The following is a 19,335-nucleotide window of genomic DNA, read 5'->3' as shown; positions in this document are numbered from 1 at the left end:
TCGCGACCCTTTTGAGTACCAACAACTCTTCTTCTAACTACGAGCTGTCTTCGTTATGACAGAATTCACATTCGTACATTTTTAATGATCTACTAAATAAAATTATATTTATTTAATAATTTTAATTAGAAAATTCATTTTTCATCCTAAAAAATATTCAATAAAATTTCTCATAAATTATATTTAAAAATTGAAAAAATTTTATTTAAAATTTCCATAAAATAATTTTTAAAAATTAGTAAATTTCTTCTTTCACTTTAAATCTGAAACAAAATAAAAAAATTCATCAAAAAATTACCGAGCTAAGTAATTTATTATTATTATTATTATAAAAATCTCAATAATAAAAATATAACGCATTATAAATTCGAATATTTATTAATTTTAATTTTAAAATTTCAAAATAATAAATATTTTAAATAAATTATTTATATCATCAAAAGAAAAACCAAAATTTTGTGGCCAGTGTATTTATATGATAAAATAATCGATTTTTCATATATTTATATATATTATATATACATCAAAATGCTTAAAAATTATAAATTATCATATTTGGTAATTTTACTAGTCAAATTTCTTCCCAAAATTATGAATTCAATTTTTTAAAAAATTATAATATTTAATAATTAATTAAAAATAAAAAACTTTGAATTAAAATCATTAAAAATTTTTAAGTTCAAAAAAATAATTTGAAAAAATACGAAATTTTTCGTTAATGTCGATGAAAAGACTCCATTAAGATTACTATTAAAACTACTATTATAAAAACTGTATTGGCAATAATTTTTTCAGTATTTATCGTACTTTTGTATGTTGAACAATAAATTTGTTTAGTTCATATAGACTAAAAAAAAATAAAAATTACATTTATGTAATATACTTCACTAAAAATTCATATTTGATCAAATTATTTTATGAAAATTAATGTAGCATATATTTAAATATATTGGCAAAAAAAATTGACATCTTGAAAAAAAAAAAAAAAAAAAATAAAAAATGCAATTTTTTAAAAATAATTTTTTGGAAAAAATCTTTTTGTTAAATAAACTTAAATAATTTTCAAGTGACAGCTAACTTGAATGTCATAATTATTTTTCTTATTTTATTAATTATTACAAAGCTTAATATTAATTATTTAATTATCTTGTAAAATAATTGACCCGTGAAAGTCATTTTATTAATATAAAAAGATTCACTGCCAAAGAAGAAAAAAAAAAAATATTCGTCAATTTCATTGACAAAAAAAGTAATTAAAATTCAAAATTATCTACATGCATTATCAAAACAACTCTTGATCCTTTTGAGACTTTCTCATCGATATATGATACACAATATCCGAAGAGACAATATAAATATTTCGATAGCCAGGAACGGGAGAAACGAGAGTCGCGCGCGCGCTCCTCTGGCCCACAAGTGCGGTTCAGTTGCAGAGAGACCGTCAAGCCGTGCATTTCGCCCGTTCCGGAGCACGTGCTGACATCCACGTGGTGTACCTGTAAACAATCAGTACTTACAATAAGTAAAATAAATTAATCAATTAAACTCGTGAATAGAAAGTGAGTCTTACAGTGCTCGAGTGTTGCCCGAAGGATTTATTTAAAGTGGAGCACAGAAAATCCATCAACCTGGAGCCAACTTGTCAAAAACGGTATTTAGAATCTAAATTTACAATTAAAAAAAAAAAAAAAAAGAATAATTGATAGAAAATTAAAAATTATTAATTAAACAAATTAAATGTCTGGCAGGGAATTGACAAATGTGCAATTATCGTATACTTAACACTTGTTAAGCCGTTTAATAATCAATAATCGCACGTGTATCAATAAATCACTCGGCGTATTTTGAAAGGAAGTTTTTTTCAAACATTCCAGTACTTTTTTATTTTTATTCATTGCTTTCTTATCTCGAAGTAATTGCAATGCTTTTATTTTCACAGCGCTTAATCTCAATCTCGGATCATGAACCCATAAATTTATTGGAATCCTCTTGAGTCCTTGCGCTTACACTTGTACTTATATACTCACTCTATCTTCCATATCTATAATTGACAGAAGCAAATTATTAGCTCGTATAATTAGAGAAATCGTACGTGTTTAACATCTGATTTATCGTCTATTAACTCATCTTACTCAATTATTATCGACAAATAATTACATCAAATTATCGCATACCTACACGCTGTTTAGTTTTATCTTTTTTTTTATTCATATCGTGACTCAATCGCTTCTTTGTTAATAAATTAACGCTTTCACATTATCCAAGATTTCTTTCGCAAGTGTCGCTTAAACTCAAAATATTCAATTATGTTTAATACTGTGACAAAAAAATTATAGCAATAAAATTAGAAAAAAAATTACATGTAAAAATTGAAAAAAAAAAACAAAAATAGGTATAATTTTTTATTATTTTTTTTTTTAAATACAGTAAAATGTCTGCTTATTTTAGAGTTATTTTTATACTAATCTCACCGCCATGTTGCAATTTTATCGTTAAAAATTTGTAAAAAATGTGTAATAGAAGAAATAAAGTGAAATTAAATTTTTGCCACCAAGTAAATTTAAAAAAAAATTACTTACATTTTTTATCAGTCAAAATGTATTTATTGTTAAGATAATAAATCGCGAGGTGAGAATTTATTTTAAAATGGCGGAGGTTGAAATTTACGCGGCAAACTTCACTCATCTAAAAGTTTTTGAAATTTCTTCTACTCAGTAAAAAATTTAGCGTTATTATGTGAAAAAATTTTGTGTTAAAAATTTTTATGTTAAATATTTAACACTTTTTTGTGTTAATTTAACAGAATAAATGTTAAATTAATGCATAAAAGTGTTAAATATTTAACACAAAATTCTTTACTGTGTGAAATTAATGAAAATCAAGTCAGCCGACATCTAAAAATTTTTAGAATTTTTTTTTATTGAAAAGTTATTTAAAAAATTGTTAAATGTACACATAAAAGTATTAAATATTTAACATAAAAATTTTTAACACAAAATTTTTTACTGTGTATTTTGTTCTAAAAATTGACAATTTTCACGAGAATTTAAACATTGAATTGTGATTATTAAAAAAAAATAGTGAATAAAAATAATATTGAGTATTTTAAGATAATAAAAAAAAATTAAGAAATAATAAAAATTTTTTGAAAAATTAAAAATTACCTCAGGTACAATAGAAAATATCCTGAGGCAATACAATATATTTTGACTACTGTCAGTTCGATTGTTATTGTAAATCAATATATATTTATAAATATATATAATTCTGTACATATTTATAGTCGAATGGAAAATTACTTGGCCGTAAAATTGAAAAAACGACTATGTAATTTGTTCCCCGCAAAATATTGAAGTGAAACTATCAAAATTGAAGGCAGTATTGTGGAATATTTTTCTTGTAATTAAAGTAAATGTATTAAAGTAAAATTAGACGGTAAATTTAAATAAAAGAGAAGAAGAAAAAAGGGGCTAGGATGGAGAAGAGAACTTTGTTCCTTGGTGCCCAAAGGCCCAGAGAGACTTTGTTGAACCAAGGGCAGATGCGGGCAGGACGGGTGCCCCCGAGTCTTGCTCCAGGCGCGGACGAGCTTCGTACTCGCATTTGCCGTAATTAGAACAGATCGCTTGGAGGTATGTGCCCGCGGGCCGACGAGTCTCCGCTGAATCGAAATTATTCATGAAACATGCTCCCGGACATATTTTCCGACAAATATTTCGTTTCATTTTACCATCATGATCTTTACGAGAAAAAAATTGATATAAAACAAAATTACGCTTCATTTTATGTAAATCCATTGTTACTTTTTTTTAAATATCTTTTTAATTCAAAATATTAAACACATTTTTTTACATAGTAACGTGCTTGATACATTTTTTTAAATTAAAATTTTATATAAATTTTTTTTAGCAATTTTATTCAACCATTTAAAGTTTCGTATTAATTAAAACTTTGTAATTGGAATATTTTTTTAGTGAATATAATTTTTTTTATTTTGTTTGTTGTGTAATTTTTTTTTTTACTGAAATATTGAGTAACTATTTTTATTTTAAATTAAAGAATTTACTGCAAGTCATTTAAAAAAATTTTACTAAGATTGAACTATTGATTATTTTTTATTTACATTCAATATTTAATATATGGCCATAAAAAAATTTTTTTTCGGGTTTAATTAAAGAAGAAATTTATTTATTTGGACAAAAAAAAAATACACACAATAATTTTTAAGGAAAATGTAAGATTTAAAGAAAATTCTAATTTTATCTTTAAAAAAAATTAATTATAAAAAGTTGAATTAATTTAAAAAGAATAGAAGAAAAAAATAAAAAATTGCATAATAGTTAAGACGAATACAATAATAAAATTTTTTATAATTTCTTTTAAAAAAAAATTATTATGACAAGAAATAAGATTGTAGAAAATTTTAAACAATTTTATTTCTTAGCTGAAGAAATAAAAATTTTTCTCCGAAGATTTAGAAAAAAATAAAAATTTTCAAACAAAATTGTTTTTTTCTAAATGTATAAAATTTTTTATTTCTTTAACTAAAAAATAAAATTTTGAATAAATTAATGTCTGATTACAACAATGCTGATTTTTAAAAAAATCAATTCTATTAAATGTATTTACAGATTAGAGATAAAAAAAAAATTAATTTGAATCAAGAAAAAAATTTTTAAATAAAGTAAAATTTACTTAAACCAACAAAAATTAAATTTAAAAATTTTTTTACTCAAATTAAGATAATAAAATTGTATTTTTGATTCAAGTAAATTTTTTTTCCGAGTCCAATTCATTTAATAAATTTTATTCTTATTATTTTTCTTCACAAAGTCTAGAAAAAAAAAAAATTTCTAGTAGCGTATTAAAATTTAAAATAAAATAAAATTGCCGGAAAATTGAAATAAAAAAATGGCATATAAATAATTTTCTTAATTTAAGTAGAAAGATTTTATTAATAAATACGAGCAGGTATTTGTATGTATTAATTTATTGAATGAACGGTGGTACTAAAGGCGTAAAATATAGATGGTTAAATTGACAGAGAGTTACCGTCTGGTGAATAAGTGGGTAAGTAAGTGTAGAGGGAATGGACCGAGAATGAAATGGAGCAAGACATGCATTGGCGCGTGTCGGGAGTGCCCTCGTCGATATTATATCTAAGATACAGAATATACAGCCTGTATATAGTGCTCAATACACCTCAGTGCGGGCTTAGCAATGATAAATTTAAAAAACAATATGTAAAAGTCTTCAGAAAATAAATAAAAGTAAAAGAGTAAGACGTTAAACCCGAGGGAGAGTACAAGTATCAGTGAGAAAGAGAGAGTAGTATAAATTGCATGTACCTACATATAATATAAATACTATTCTAGTAATATATAGATATAAGTATAAATATAAGCAGAAACTCGCTTAGTTATGTCTTGTTACTTTAACTTTGCGTATTTCTCGCAGCAACACTCTTAGGGTACGTATGCAAGGATCACCGCTAGCAACCGGAGAGATTTACGCCACTTTCGTTGTTGTACATATATGTACAAATATATAATACTTTAAGTTTATATATATATATATGATAGGAGAAACAAGACGACGGGCTGCATAGGTCACGCGTTACGAATTTCACAGTGGAATGCAGGATTTGCTTAATGATATACGTCCCGAGGATATTGAAATAGGAGGCGAGTGAATGCCCACGTTGTTGTATTTCTACCTCCTACCCTCCTTTCCCTCTCTATACTCTTCTTTTTATTATTCACTTAAATCATACTCTTACTTTACTTATATTGCTCTTTACTGCTCTCTATTTCTTCCCGCCATTTTTACAAGCTCTTTATTACATCTGAAACATTCCAAATCCATCAGGTTATTGCGAGACGTTAAATTCATTTAAGTTAATCTTATTTTTTAAGATCTAAATCTATACCGTGTACGAGCATTAAATTCAATTGATTTATTGTTACAATTTTTAAATTTCATCTTATTATTATTAGAAATTTTTATTATTTAAAATCTCTGGCTTAATTAATAAAATTATTTTAAAGAAACTGTCTATTTTTTTCAGACCGTTTTTTCTTTGATTTTAAACCTGAAACTAAGTTAAACATTCATTAAAAATTACAACATTTATTAATTAAAAAAAAATTATTCAAAATTTCAGATTTCTTTAATTTTAAATATAAAAAAAATTTTTTTAAATCCATCAGAAAATTACCGAGCTAAATATTATCATTATAATAAAAATGTAAATATTAAAGCTTATACTCACAAACTTTAAATTTAAATATTTAATCATTTTAATTATAAAATTTCTTCTCACTTCAAAATAATGAATAAAATTTTAAATAATGAATAAAAAATTACAAGATTTACTAATTTAAAAAAAAAAATTATTAAAAATTTAAGATTTCAACAAAATAATTCCAAAAAATCTTTCTATTTTTTTTTTTGCCATTTCTTCTTTAATTTTAAATCTGAAAAAAATTATCTAAAAATTACCGAGCTGAGTATTATCATTGTAATAAAATTTTAAAAAATAATGCTTATACTTACAAGCATGAAATTTAAATATTTGATAATTTTAATTGTAAAATTTCTTTTCACCTTAAAAAAATAAATAAAATTTTTTGCAAATTATAATATTTACTAATTAAAAAAATTTCAAAAAAATCAATCGATTTTTTTGACACTAAATTTTGAAGCAAAGTAAAAAAATCCATCATCCAATTGCCGCATAAAGTATTATCATTACAATAAAAATGTTTGCGAAAAATCGTGTACTTACCAGTAAAATTAAAAAAAAACTAAAGTAATGTATAATTTTCTTGTTAATTTATATTACCAAATATTATTATTGTTAAAATTATTCTTTAAAACAATTCGAACGGGCCGTTATTATTTACCGAGACAACAGCTTTCGTTCCCTCTTTACTTGTTCTTAAACTTTAGTATTATTCTCATTGGCAAATCACCGCGGGAGATATGTGCGTTAGTGTACAGATAAATGCATGGAGGAGTTTGTAGTCAGTATGATACACAAGTAGTAGTAAAGCGGTTGTATATGCCGACGACGATGAGAAGAGTCACTTCTCATTCTCTCGAGACGGTCAGTTGAGTACATGTGGGGGTGGGTGAAGGCGGTAAAACCGCAACCAAGACCACAACAGCCTCCACTGTACCACCGCACACTTAACAGCCTTGGGCTAAAAACCACGAGAGTCCAGGTCCAGGTAGACGCTTGAGACCCCCGGGCAGTGACAACTTCCAGGCGATATTCTGCTCTACTCTTCTTTTATCCTCTATATTTCTCTGTATATCCTTTCTTCGGGTCTACAATGTACATACACTCCAACCTCTTGACTATTATTAATATATTTATTTCAAAACTACTGGACCCAAGTAATATTGACTCCTAATAAGATTTTAACCTGCGGAACTTTTAAAAAAACCGCCTTGAAGAAATAAAATCTTTAAAATGCTAATTCGGCAATTAAATAAATTATTTATTCCCCGACTGTCATAATCTCAAATAATATATGTTTATTAGTACTTAATAAAATAAATAACAATATTTAAGCAAGCTCACCAACGATTGGTTACGCCACTGTTCTCCAGAGTATCGTAGGCGGATGAATTCACTCTCGTGCTCGACTCCGGGCAGTAAATAAAAGTCGCTCGAATCGTAAATCCCTGTTCTTGCCGACGTATCTCAGGGTTTCAGCACACTCGTGTTATGTGTGATTTTTTACATACCTGGAACGCACGTTAACCAAAGGATCACGTGAAAATTCGCAACACGATAACGCATACCACATACTGAAATTATGATTTTATTATAACAGATTGATAATATATTCACCTCGATAAATTTTGTTGACAGAGGCGTAAATATTGAGACACGATTTTTTAATTTTCAATACACGCAATCCATATTAAGAATATCATTCGAAAATCACTCGTTACATTTTAAAAACCACACAGAAAGAAAAATTTCTTGACTAGAGAGCTAAATTCTTGCCTCAAGAAAATTTTTGGTTGCCTGAAGGAAGACCGAAGTTCAATTGACCGAAGTAAAAATTTTTCTTTAAATTCTATTCTTGGTAAAAGTAATTTTTTCTTAATTCAAATTATCATAAATATTTTATACAATAAGTTTTTATATTTGATCAAGATTTTTAGATACTTTATATTTCTGTGCAGAAAAAAAAATAAACTTGAATCAAGAGAAAAATTCTTAAACCAAGAAAATAATATTTAACAGTTTCATTGTTTTTAATTAAGACGATAAATTCTTTAATCAAATAAAATTTACTTAAACCAAGAAAAATTTCTTAGTCTAAGAATTTTTCGGCTCAAATCAAGAAGATAAAATTCTTCAAAATTATTTACTTGATTCAAGTTAATTTTTTTTTCTGTGAATACAAAAAATTTTAATTTAAGTCAGTTAATTAGAGAGTACTTAATATTTAATTAATAATGGTAGTTTACTTTTTTTTTGTGATTAAATTTATGAATAAATTATGTTTTAGACGAAAATGTGAGCCTGATGGAAAGGAGGCAAAGGCTGAATTAGCTGTGCAACGCAATATGTTTCCTAGCACTCAAATTAAAATGAGGTACTTTCGAATTCTATGAACTTTGCTCTAGAAATTTTCTTCTTATCATTTTTATTTTAATAAAAAACTTATGTAGTATCTTTTAATAACGTTTTCTATAACAAAAATTTATATTAAAAATAAATGAATATTATATTTAAGAATAATTATAAGAGAAGAAGCATATCTTAAAAATATATGAGACGTATACGCATAAAAATAAATAAAAAATTATTTACAACTGCATAATATTTAAATTCCTTAAATTCCTTATACACTTTGGAGATAAATTTATAAAACATTTTAATTAAAATATTTACAAAAATCGGCTAAAAGTCAACTATAATATATTTTATATATTATTAATTAATTTTTAATATTCTTCTTTTATAATGTTAATATAAATTTTAATTATAGAAAATTCTTCAAATAATTTTAATGTTTTGAATTTTATTTCATAAAAAAAATGGTTCAAATTTTTAATATTACGGCGAAAATATTGTTCCTATAAAAAAATTTATGAAACAAAAGTTGTTTAAAATTTAATTTTAAAGAAAAAATGTTTCTTGTGATTTTTTTAAAAATCAATATTTTCGCTGTAATTCCAAAATTATTGCTAAAGAAATAATCTAAGAAACAATTTTTTTTTTTTTTTAATTAAATTTTGAACAACTTTTGTTAAAAAAAAATTTTTTTATAGCAATAATTTTTCCATAATATCAAAAATTTAAATAATTTATCATGAATTGTTTTTTAATAAAAAATCTAACAACTTTTTCAAATTTTTCCCAAATAAACAATAAAAAAAATTGAACGTAAATCTAATTGACATCCTAATGTTGAAAGTATATTTGTCAGATTGCTGTCGCCAAGCAGTTCTCCAGCAACGTCGCCAACGATGTCAAATTCATCGTCTCCAACACCGCCAACACCAGTAGCGCCTGCATACAACGCTAAAATGCCAGGTATACCGTGTGTTGCAGCAGCATCGAGGTACACCGCGCCGGTTCACATCGACGTCGGGGGCACGATATACACCTCCTCGTTAGAAACGCTTACAAAGTGAGTACAGTAGTTCAATAACATTCAAGTCCGCCTGTAGATAAAATAATTAATTAAAATCCTAATTGAAATCCCGGGAGCGAAAAATAATCAAATAAAGTTCCCCAACTCTTCAATCCACTCGACTCAGAATTTCATTTTTAAATTAAATCGAAAGCTTCAATCATATCCGAGCTATTAACTATCGAACACATTAAAAAAAAACCACCCAAATAAATAAACCCAGACAAAATAAGCACACACAAGTACTATCACTCGTGGATGCAAGTAAATATATAAATATATAAATTTATATATTGAGATGACGCGAACAGATCTTGATGAAGAACCAGCTCTTCCACTTGGATTTACACTGGGTTATTGCACGCTCCGTTGCACCTTCCTCCCTCATTACGTGTCATTGACCTTATTATTTTGTCGAAAGTCCTCCAATGCATATTAAGATTAACTACATAATTACTTATTATTTATTGATATCCGCACACACACACACACACACACACACACACACACACACACACACACACACACACACACACACACACACACACACACACACACACACACACACACACACACACACACACACACACACACACACACACACACACACACACACACACACACACACACACACACACACACACACACACACACACACACACACACACAGAGGAACCTGCAAGATCATTAGGATTAAAATGATTTATCGTAACTATCGTTGAGACATCGGTCTCTTCTGTTGTGTAGAAAAATATACAGATATACCTGGATTACTTATATTATATTCCATGATAAGTTGTAAGTGTCCAGTCAAACTCAAGTGGATTAACGGTCAAAAGATTTAATAGATATCTGCAATTTCATTCAGACATGACAAGTATATTACTTTTGAAATATCCTTCAACGTTTGATCAATTTGCTGAGAACTTATTGAAGTGCATCATAAGTGTAAAATTATAAAAAAATTGATTTATCCTTATAAAAATAATTTAGCGTGTTTCTTAGTAATAGTTTTTGAGCTACATTCTTTTAAAAAGTCTATTAACCTGTCAGAAATATTAATAACATTAATTTTCAAACGCGCTTTTCTTAAAAATAAACTGACAAAAAAATTAATTTAATTCGAGAAAAAAAATTTTTAAACCAAAATCATTTTAAAGAGTTTTATCATCTTAATTTAAGTAGAATTATTGTTGAACTGAGAAATTTTTATTGGTTTAAGTAATTTTACTTTATCAATAAATTTTTCGACTTCATTGAAAATAATTAAATTTTTTTAAATAATTTTTTTGTTCAAAAATTTTTTCTTAAGTCAGGTTAATTTTTTTTTCGGACAAAATATCCCCGACAAAATTTCCTTAAGACAAAATATCCTCAGGATAAAATATCTTTTGTCAAAATATCTTAAAATTCATTAAAAAAGAAGTTTAAAAACCAAAATATTATAATATCAAAAAAGATACACAAAAACCATGTTAAAAGGGCGCAACACGATTATCCGCGTTTTTGTTGGTCTAATATCGAATAAAGACACACAATTTAATTCTTTAAATTATGTATATTTTGTCCAAGGATTTTTCGGACATGGATATTATTGCTGGAGGATTTTTTGTCATATGGATATTTTGTCCGAGAATATAAAATCATACACAGAAAGAAAGAAAGTCTTGAGTCAAGCGTAAATTTTCTTAAATCAAGAAAATCTTAAGGAAGATTGAAAATTTCTTGAATGAAGTTAAATTTTTTTAAGCCAAGCAAATTTCTTTTTGCTCTAAAATAACTTCAGTCTTCCTTACAATTTTCTTGGTTCAAGAAATTTTTTTTTTCTGTGTAGAACCTCTGTAACACAGTCAAAATTTTCAAAATTGACAGCTAACTTTAGTATCATCTTACAAGTAGATCCTTTAAATAAACTTTCAATCTAAAAAAAAAAAAAAAAAAAAAATGCTTAAAAATTTTATGAAGTAACTCAAGTTTGATTTTTATTTTAAATAAATATTAAAAATAATAAATAACTACTCTGGTCAAAGTAATGCTGGATACTTATATTTAAGAGTAAAGCCTTTCTCGTGAGAACCTTCATTAACGTCAGCCGAAGAATTTAAAAAGTATGCAAGTCCACTCCAGAATGCATGCATAAAACCGGCGACAATCGGCCGTTGCACAATCAAATAGTTAATGCAATGAAATGTAATGCAATGTAACAAATCAACAGACTCTCATGGTTAATAATACTTATCCTGGCTCTCTACTGACTACTTTACTCATTAAAGTAGATTTTACCATCCACATGCGTCGTCTTAATTTGTCTTAGTCTTTATCCGAGCTCATCTCGACTCTGTCTTCTATAAAAAAAATATATAAAGAGATACACATACATTAATACGAAAGCAGAGCGATTGTGAGTGATGTGAGCCGATCGTTTAGCGTTTTCCCATAGCGTAGTAAGCTACAAACGGGTCTGACCCGGGTTGGGACCTCAGCCAGGAATACCCTAAGGTAATCACGGCTCACGTCCTCCGCCCCCGGTCTCGTTTATTCTTCTCGTCTCTTATCCTTTTCTTCTCATTCGAATTTGGATTTTTTCCTGTTCCTTACCTAGAGATAAAGGTACAAGTGAAGGGGATACCTTTCTCTTTTATCTTCTGCATCCCTTTTTCCAGCCCTTTCCATCACGGTCTTTTGCTTCATTCATTTATTCATTTATTTATTTATTTATTTACTTATTAAACAATAAACCCAAGTCGGAGACAATTACAGAGTTACTAGATACAAAGTTATAAATTTTATATAAAAAAAATTCATTCGTTAGAAATTTTTTTTTTTTTAAATTAGCAATGTTGTAATAAAAAATTAATTTGTTTAAAAATATTAAACAATTCCATTTTTTAGCTAATAAAAATTATTTTTTCACAATAACTTTCTTTTTAAAAAAATTTTTTCTAAATTTGGAAAAAAAAAATCGCGAATTATTGATCTGAATTTATTTTTTTTTTTTTTCAAAATTAAAAAAACTAATTTAAAAAAAAAAATACTGTGAGAAAAACTTTTATTTATTCAGCTAAAAAATAAAATTGTTTGAAATTTTCAACAAAATAATTTCTTTTTACCTATGTAGCTAAAATTTGAAAAAAAAAAAAAAAAAATTAAATTAAAATTAAATAATGACTTTTGTTAAATTTCACTGTACTTTCTTGAATATTGACGTTTTTAAAAATATAAGCTCATCCTGATGTTACACTCATCAAGACCTTTCATTTGAGTACCCACATGCACTTTCATATATTTTTCATATATACATATATATAATATATATAAATATATGAAAAATCGATGTGGGTATTCAAATGAAAGCTCTTGATGAGTGTAACATCGGGATGAGCTTATATCGTTAAAAATGTCAATAGTTCACGAGATACAAGGTCATTTCTTAATTATCTATCTAGAGATAGAGCATTTTTGAATGCAATAAAATTCTTTTTAGTTTTTAACTATAAATTTTTTATTCGATATTGAAATTGAAAAATGATTAATAATTAATCAATTTTTTTTTTAAATAAATAAAAAAAAATCCGAGAGTATAAATTATAAAAAAAATGTAAGAATAATTTTCTAAAACTAATTTATATTTTGAATGAAAATTAAAAAAATAATGATTCATACAAAAGAAACAAGAGGTAATACATTACATGCAGTGATGGCAACCAAAAGTTTAAGAGAGTACCTACACATACCTATAAGTCTCTTAAAGTTTACCCCGCGGTATTTCCAAGTCGAACATCTCGAGGCTAGCGCGGTCGTCATTATTATACGTTATCAAGAAGGAAGAAGGTATGGGAATCAGCCTTGGGCATCCGGATAGGTGGATACGTACCCCTTTCGCCTCCACCACCTACAGATGCCTCACAGCCTCCTTTCTAACCATTTCTCTCCCCCACATCTACCATTACCTCTTCCACCCTTGCTCTTTACCTGTGTACGTCTGAATTGTGTGTGAAGATACATATATGTATATACTTCGCCATTCGTCTGATGCCGTAACGCATTCACGTTATAACAATTCGTTGCTGGCGAATCCTCGCTTCTATTATATGCAAAATGCCGTCCGCGACCTTGCTCAAGCCCTCAAGCATTTTGCCTGGGAATTCGTGGATGAATTTTCGGCGTCAATTATACTTGAGATGCTTTTTATTTTGTTTCTGCCTTAAAGAAATTTAATTTTTTAAATTAAGATCATTCATTGTGTTTCAATTTTTCAATTAATTACTAACAAGAGGAAAAAAGATTGCCTCTTCTTTCTTAGGGAGAGAGTACTGTATAAATGATTCATGAATAGAATTTTTATTTTCAAAGGGTTGAACTTACTTAGAGTGCGATTTTTAGATAATTTTTTCTAAAGAGAATTTTTAATTAATTTTCATAAAAATTCATATATATTTAATAGTGACTTCGAACTTTGATAGTAAGGTATTTTTTATAAATAATCATTTTTCCAACTCTTGTGAAAGATCTCAAGAAAGTCTATGGAAAAAAAAAAATTTTAATAAAAAATATTGTCGAATGTCTTATTGAAGGAATTATAAAAAATCTTTTTAAAAATCGAATTACGAAAAATTGATCTTTTTGAATATTTTTTTTTTTTTTTTCATATTGTTCTTCTTCACGGCTGATTTATGATAAGAATTATAAAAAATATGGAAATTGAATATTTTGATGTGTTTTTTTTAATTTGAAAGTTCAAAAATTTTCAAATTAAAATGTTCTGAATTTTTTTTTCTAATTTGTTCTATTTTTATCGCTCTTTAAAAAAAAAAATGTTTCAATAACCGGAAAAAATTGCATCGTTACCATTTCATTGAAAAACTCCTAGAATCGTAAATTTTGAACTTTCGAATGAAAAAAAAAAAAAATTAGGAAAACGGTTAACACTAAAGGCCATCCCTGTAATTTCCCGCTTATCCTATATTTAAGCGCTCTAAATTGCAATCATTACGTTTTTGAGCTCTTCGAGCTCAAAAATATAATTTTAGTGTCATTTTGAGCCGTCCGAGCTCAAAAGTTTGATAGAAGTTCAATAAAACGCCTTTTTTGGAATTTTCAAAACATTTAAGTTTAAATTGATCGAACCAGTAATTTCGAAAAAACACTTTTTAATAATCAAAATATTCAATTTTTAAAAAGATCAATTTTTCGATTTTTTACAATCAGAAATAGGTAGAGCTCCAATTCTGCATAATTAACAAAAATTTTTAGATTTATTAAATTATTTATAAGAATAACAAATATTTATTGAAATTATTAATTCTTTGATTAATTACTAAAAAATATAGTAAAGTAAATTGTGGAAATATTAAAGCCTGATCGGTTTAATTATTTTTTTAAAATTATGCTTATACTGACTTTGAAAAGATAATCTTAAGAAAAAGGTATTTAAAATTGCTCAATCTCAGCCCTATTGAAATGCTACACTTTGAAATTAAAACAAAAAAAATTTTTTTTACCCTAAATTTTTTATGTATGCACTGAAAAAAAAAAAAAAATTGACTTGATGAAAGAAAAAAAATTCTTAAAAAGAAATTTTTTTGGATTTTAGTGAATTTTACTTTATTAAATAACTTTTTGTTACGATTCAAGACAATTAAGCTCTTGAAAATAATTTTCTTAGCTCAAGAATTTTTCTTTATAATTAAATTAATTTTTATTCAGTATAAATTTAAATATATTAAATATAAAAAAAAATTCAGGTTCTTAAAATTTAAAATACATGCAAATAAATTTGATGTAATATTTAAAGTACTTAAAAAAATTCTTCTTTTTATTTAATTACAATAACAAATAAATAAATAAAAAAAAAAAAATATTAAAAACTTAAAAACAATTAATATTTATTTTCTCCGAAGTAAATTCGTTCCGGCAGCTTTCACAAAAATAATAGAGTTCCGATAAAGTAGAATAAAACGTTATCGTGATTATCCACGGGTAATAACAATGATTGAGTTCTTCGGCGGAAGTAGGTGCGTACCCCAGTGGTCAGAGAGTTCATCTGGCTCTTGTAGCTCAGAATAAATATTAAAAATAAATAATAACAACAAGAACAAAATAAGTACGTGGAACAAAGCTTGCTCGGGGATATATCCAAGTCCCCGAGGGTTTGAGCGCGTGTCCCTATTTCGAGAATGCAATAAGAGACTCGCTTGAGGCTCCAGCGGCGTTAATTAAGGTAAGAGAAGGTCGTCGAGACGATTTGATGGAGAAACATCTGCGTCTGGGTGAGCCTGGGGCTCATCGGCTTGCAGCAGGTGCCGATGTCGATACACTTTTTGGTCATCTCACCTGCTTACTGCATCTTCGCTCATGCTCTTTCCAGCGAGCGCACTTCGCGTACCTTTTAATAATAAATATACTAATTACGCTTACAATTTTTTAGTTAAAAGTTTTAACTTATAAATTTTTAATATTAAATTGTGTTGCAGGTATCCTGAGTCGAGACTGGCCAAGTTATTTAACGGTAGCATCCCCATTATGCTGGATTCCTTGAAACAACATTACTTCATCGATCGAGACGGTGGCATGTTTCGACACATTCTTAATTTCATGAGAAATTCACGGTTACTTATACCTGAAAATTTCGCCGACTTGGATTTACTTCTTGAGGAGGCCCGGTACTTTGATATTGCCCGTAAGTTCTTTTTTTTTTACACTTCCTGATGACACATACCTGAAAAACCAGTAAGCCAGGAAATTTCATTGAAAATGTTTTATTTTTCGAGTTTATTAAGAAGAAATACAGTTTTATTGATAATTAAACACTTTTTATCGTAATCTGATGGCCTTCGTGTCGGTAATTTATTACACTATTCTGGATTATAGAAAGTTTTACAAGTAATTAGTTCCAATTTTTATTACTTCAGATTATAATAAATTCTTTTTAATTAATTTTAAAAATTATAACATTTAAATTAGAAGCCTGTGTAAAAAAAAAAATCGTCTGAAAATTGTCGTTTGTTTAGGATCTTAAACGTGACACAAACCAAGACTATTTTAAGACGCCAAAAAAAAATTTTTTTTTTGAAAGCAGATTTTTTAAATTTGATTCTCGAATTTGTTGTGAAAATTAATTTTTAGACGATTTTAAAAATTCTAACCGCTACATTTTTGAGTACGCTCTTTTTAAATTGAATTTGAAATTGTTGAAAAATTGTTATCGGACAATTTTAAGACTATTTTAAGACTTTCTATAATAATTTTCTGGAGCTGTTGCTATTATATCGTCTTATTTTCATAAGAAATTCGAGAACCAAATTTCAAGAATTTTTTTTTTGGCGTCTTAAAAAAGTCTTAAAATAGCCCTGGTTTGTGTCACGCTTAAGATCTTAAACAAACGACAATTTTAAGACGATTTTTTTTTACACGGGTTCTTAAGTAAAGAATTTTTCGTCTTGATTCAAGACAATTAAACTTTTCAAAATTATTTTCTTGGTTCAAGAATTTTTCATTTGATTTTTTTTTTTTCAATTTTTTTCATAATCATTTTTTCAACAAAAAATAATTCTAAAAATTTTCCGATGTCTTCTTTTTAAATTCATCATCAATTAACATCAGTGTCTTAAAAATGAGCAAATGCAAATATTTATTGAAGAAAGATATTATTTCTTCATTTATAATATAATTCTTCATTTATAAATAAAATAATAATTAATATTTAATCTAATTTTCCAGCAATGTGCCGACAAATAGAGCAATTAAAAAAAGAACGTACAAAAAATGGAAGCACAGTGGAATCATCAAGCCCAATGTCAACACTGATAGGCCGAGACGGGAGAGTGACACCACCCAGCAGAGACGATGACAAAAGATCAACACCGTCTTTCGAGTGTCTGGCTTTGCACGTGAGCCCAGACCTAGGAGAACGCGTGATGCTGTCAGGTGGGCGTGCGCTGGTGGATGAAGTCTTCCCGGAGACAACGCAGGCAGTAATTGACGCACGCTCCGGAGTCTCCTGGCATCAGCAAGATACTCGTCACGTCATTCGGTTCCCTCTCAACGGGTACTGCAAGCTCAACTCGGTCCAGGCGATCACGAGGCTCCTCAACGCGGGCTTCAGAGTGGTCGCAAGCAACGGCGGTGGTGTTGAGAGCCAGCAGTTCTCGGAGTACTTGTTCGTCAGACAGGGCATCAACACTTGACAGCCTGCTTCTTGTAATACCATTGAAAAATCTTAAAATAAGACATAAGATCCAAGAAATTTATTGTTAAATTATTAGATACAAGATTTTGTCCTATTTCTTCTTCTTCTTCTTCTTCTTCTTCTTCTTCTTCTTCTTCTTCTCTTCTCTTCTCATATTTTTATTTTTATCTATTTGTTATATACGTTACTCTTAACATGTACCTAATGTATTTATAAATATACAATATTATATTATTTCATGTAAATATTTAATAACATTTAAATCTATTATGTATGGCAACTCAAAGACTTAGCTTTGATGTTTTTTGGGTAAAAAATGCAAATAAAAATGTTTATTACTTTAATTTATACTTTTAACTCTATAACTAGATTTAATATTCTTTTTAAAATTATTATTTGTAATAAAGCGCGCGTTTAAATTCGCGCGCCAACCTCCATTTTGTGAAACAAGACTCCATCTTGTCAAGCATAACCTTCAATTTGGCTCAACAATGCTTTTTAACTTATATTTTCTTTAAAGACGTGCTCTAAGGACTAAAAAATTTAGCTAAGGGCTAAAAGATGCAAATAAAAATGTTTATTACTTTAATTTATACTTTTAAGTCTATAAGTAGATTAAATATTCTTCTTAAAATTATTATTTATAATAAAGCGTGGGAATAATATATGTATAGCGCATTTAAATGCGCGCGTGAACCTCCATTTTGTGGAACAAGACTCCATCTTATTAAACATAGTCTTCAATTTGGTTAACAATGTTTTTTAACTTATTTCTTCTTTAAGGACATAGTTGCAAGCTCAAAAAAACTTTTTTTTTCTAAACAGACACTTTATTCAACAAATATATAAAAATAAATACACATAGTGAATTGCTTATATTTTAAAATCCAGTTGTCTATTTTTAAAAATATTTTCTGTTATAATTTTAAATTATTTTTATAAATCTTAAAGAAGAAGTTTTTTTTTTTTTTGTTAATAACTAAAATTTAATTAATTAAGAAATAATTTTAAACTATTTTTATGTATTATTAATTATTTTTGAAACTGAAGATCAATTTATTGAAAAAAAAAATAATTCATTAAAATTTATTATTATTATTATATAAACAAAATGTAATTCCGACATATATGTCATATTAAATATGAAATTGATATTGCATTTGCTATTGACATATCAACGAATAATAAATTAAACAAATATATACATACTTATTATATAAAAATAATAAAAATAAAAATTTGTATTTTTTTATGAAGATAATTATAATTTTAGTAAATTAACAGGTCTTAAAATTGAACAAAAAAAATTACTATTTTATATTATATTATAAAAAATATAAAAATTGAACGTAGAGTAGATTGAAAATTCTTGACTTTGAAGCGGTTGAAAAATAGAAGCCACATGAACTAATAAAATAAAAATGTATAAGTAAATAAATATAAAAAATAGGGGAGGTGTGAGTATAGAGCCGGGTTACGTTGACT

At 27.0% G+C, this 19,335-nt stretch overlaps 1 protein-coding gene across 1 annotated transcript; it reads left to right on the top strand.

Annotated features, from left to right (window-relative positions):
* The first annotated feature begins 1,471 nt into the window (after positions 1-1,471).
* Twz (BTB/POZ domain-containing protein twz) lies at positions 1,472-18,096 on the top strand. The gene is made up of 5 exons (XM_074245031.1): positions 1,472-1,651; positions 8,532-8,618; positions 9,456-9,659; positions 16,136-16,341; positions 17,382-18,096. Exons 2-5 carry the CDS (start codon positions 8,590-8,592, stop codon positions 17,846-17,848), a joined length of 906 nt encoding a protein of 301 aa, XP_074101132.1. The 5' UTR covers positions 1,472-1,651; positions 8,532-8,589; the 3' UTR covers positions 17,849-18,096.
* The last annotated feature ends 1,239 nt before the right edge of the window (positions 18,097-19,335 follow it).

The sequence above is a fragment of the Cotesia typhae genome, unplaced genomic scaffold, assembly GCF_013202065.1.
Source record: "Cotesia typhae breed Kobodo isofemale line unplaced genomic scaffold, CoteBio_Ctyphae contig_44, whole genome shotgun sequence".
Classification (NCBI taxonomy): Eukaryota; Metazoa; Arthropoda; class Insecta; order Hymenoptera; family Braconidae; genus Cotesia; species Cotesia typhae.
The sequence above is the reverse complement of the archived record's forward strand: the minus strand, read 5'-3'. Positions and strand labels throughout refer to the sequence as shown.

Bases quoted from the DNA above. Each gene is read 5' to 3' on its own strand.
- Twz (XM_074245031.1), top strand. From the start codon at position 8,590: ATGTTTCCTAGCACTCAAATTAAAATGAG. The intron at 9,660-16,135 runs GTGAGTACAGTA...ATTGTGTTGCAG, and splicing joins TCGTTAGAAACGCTTACAAA to GTATCCTGAGTCGAGACTGG. The intron at 16,342-17,381 runs GTAAGTTCTTTT...CTAATTTTCCAG, and splicing joins CCGGTACTTTGATATTGCCC to CAATGTGCCGACAAATAGAG.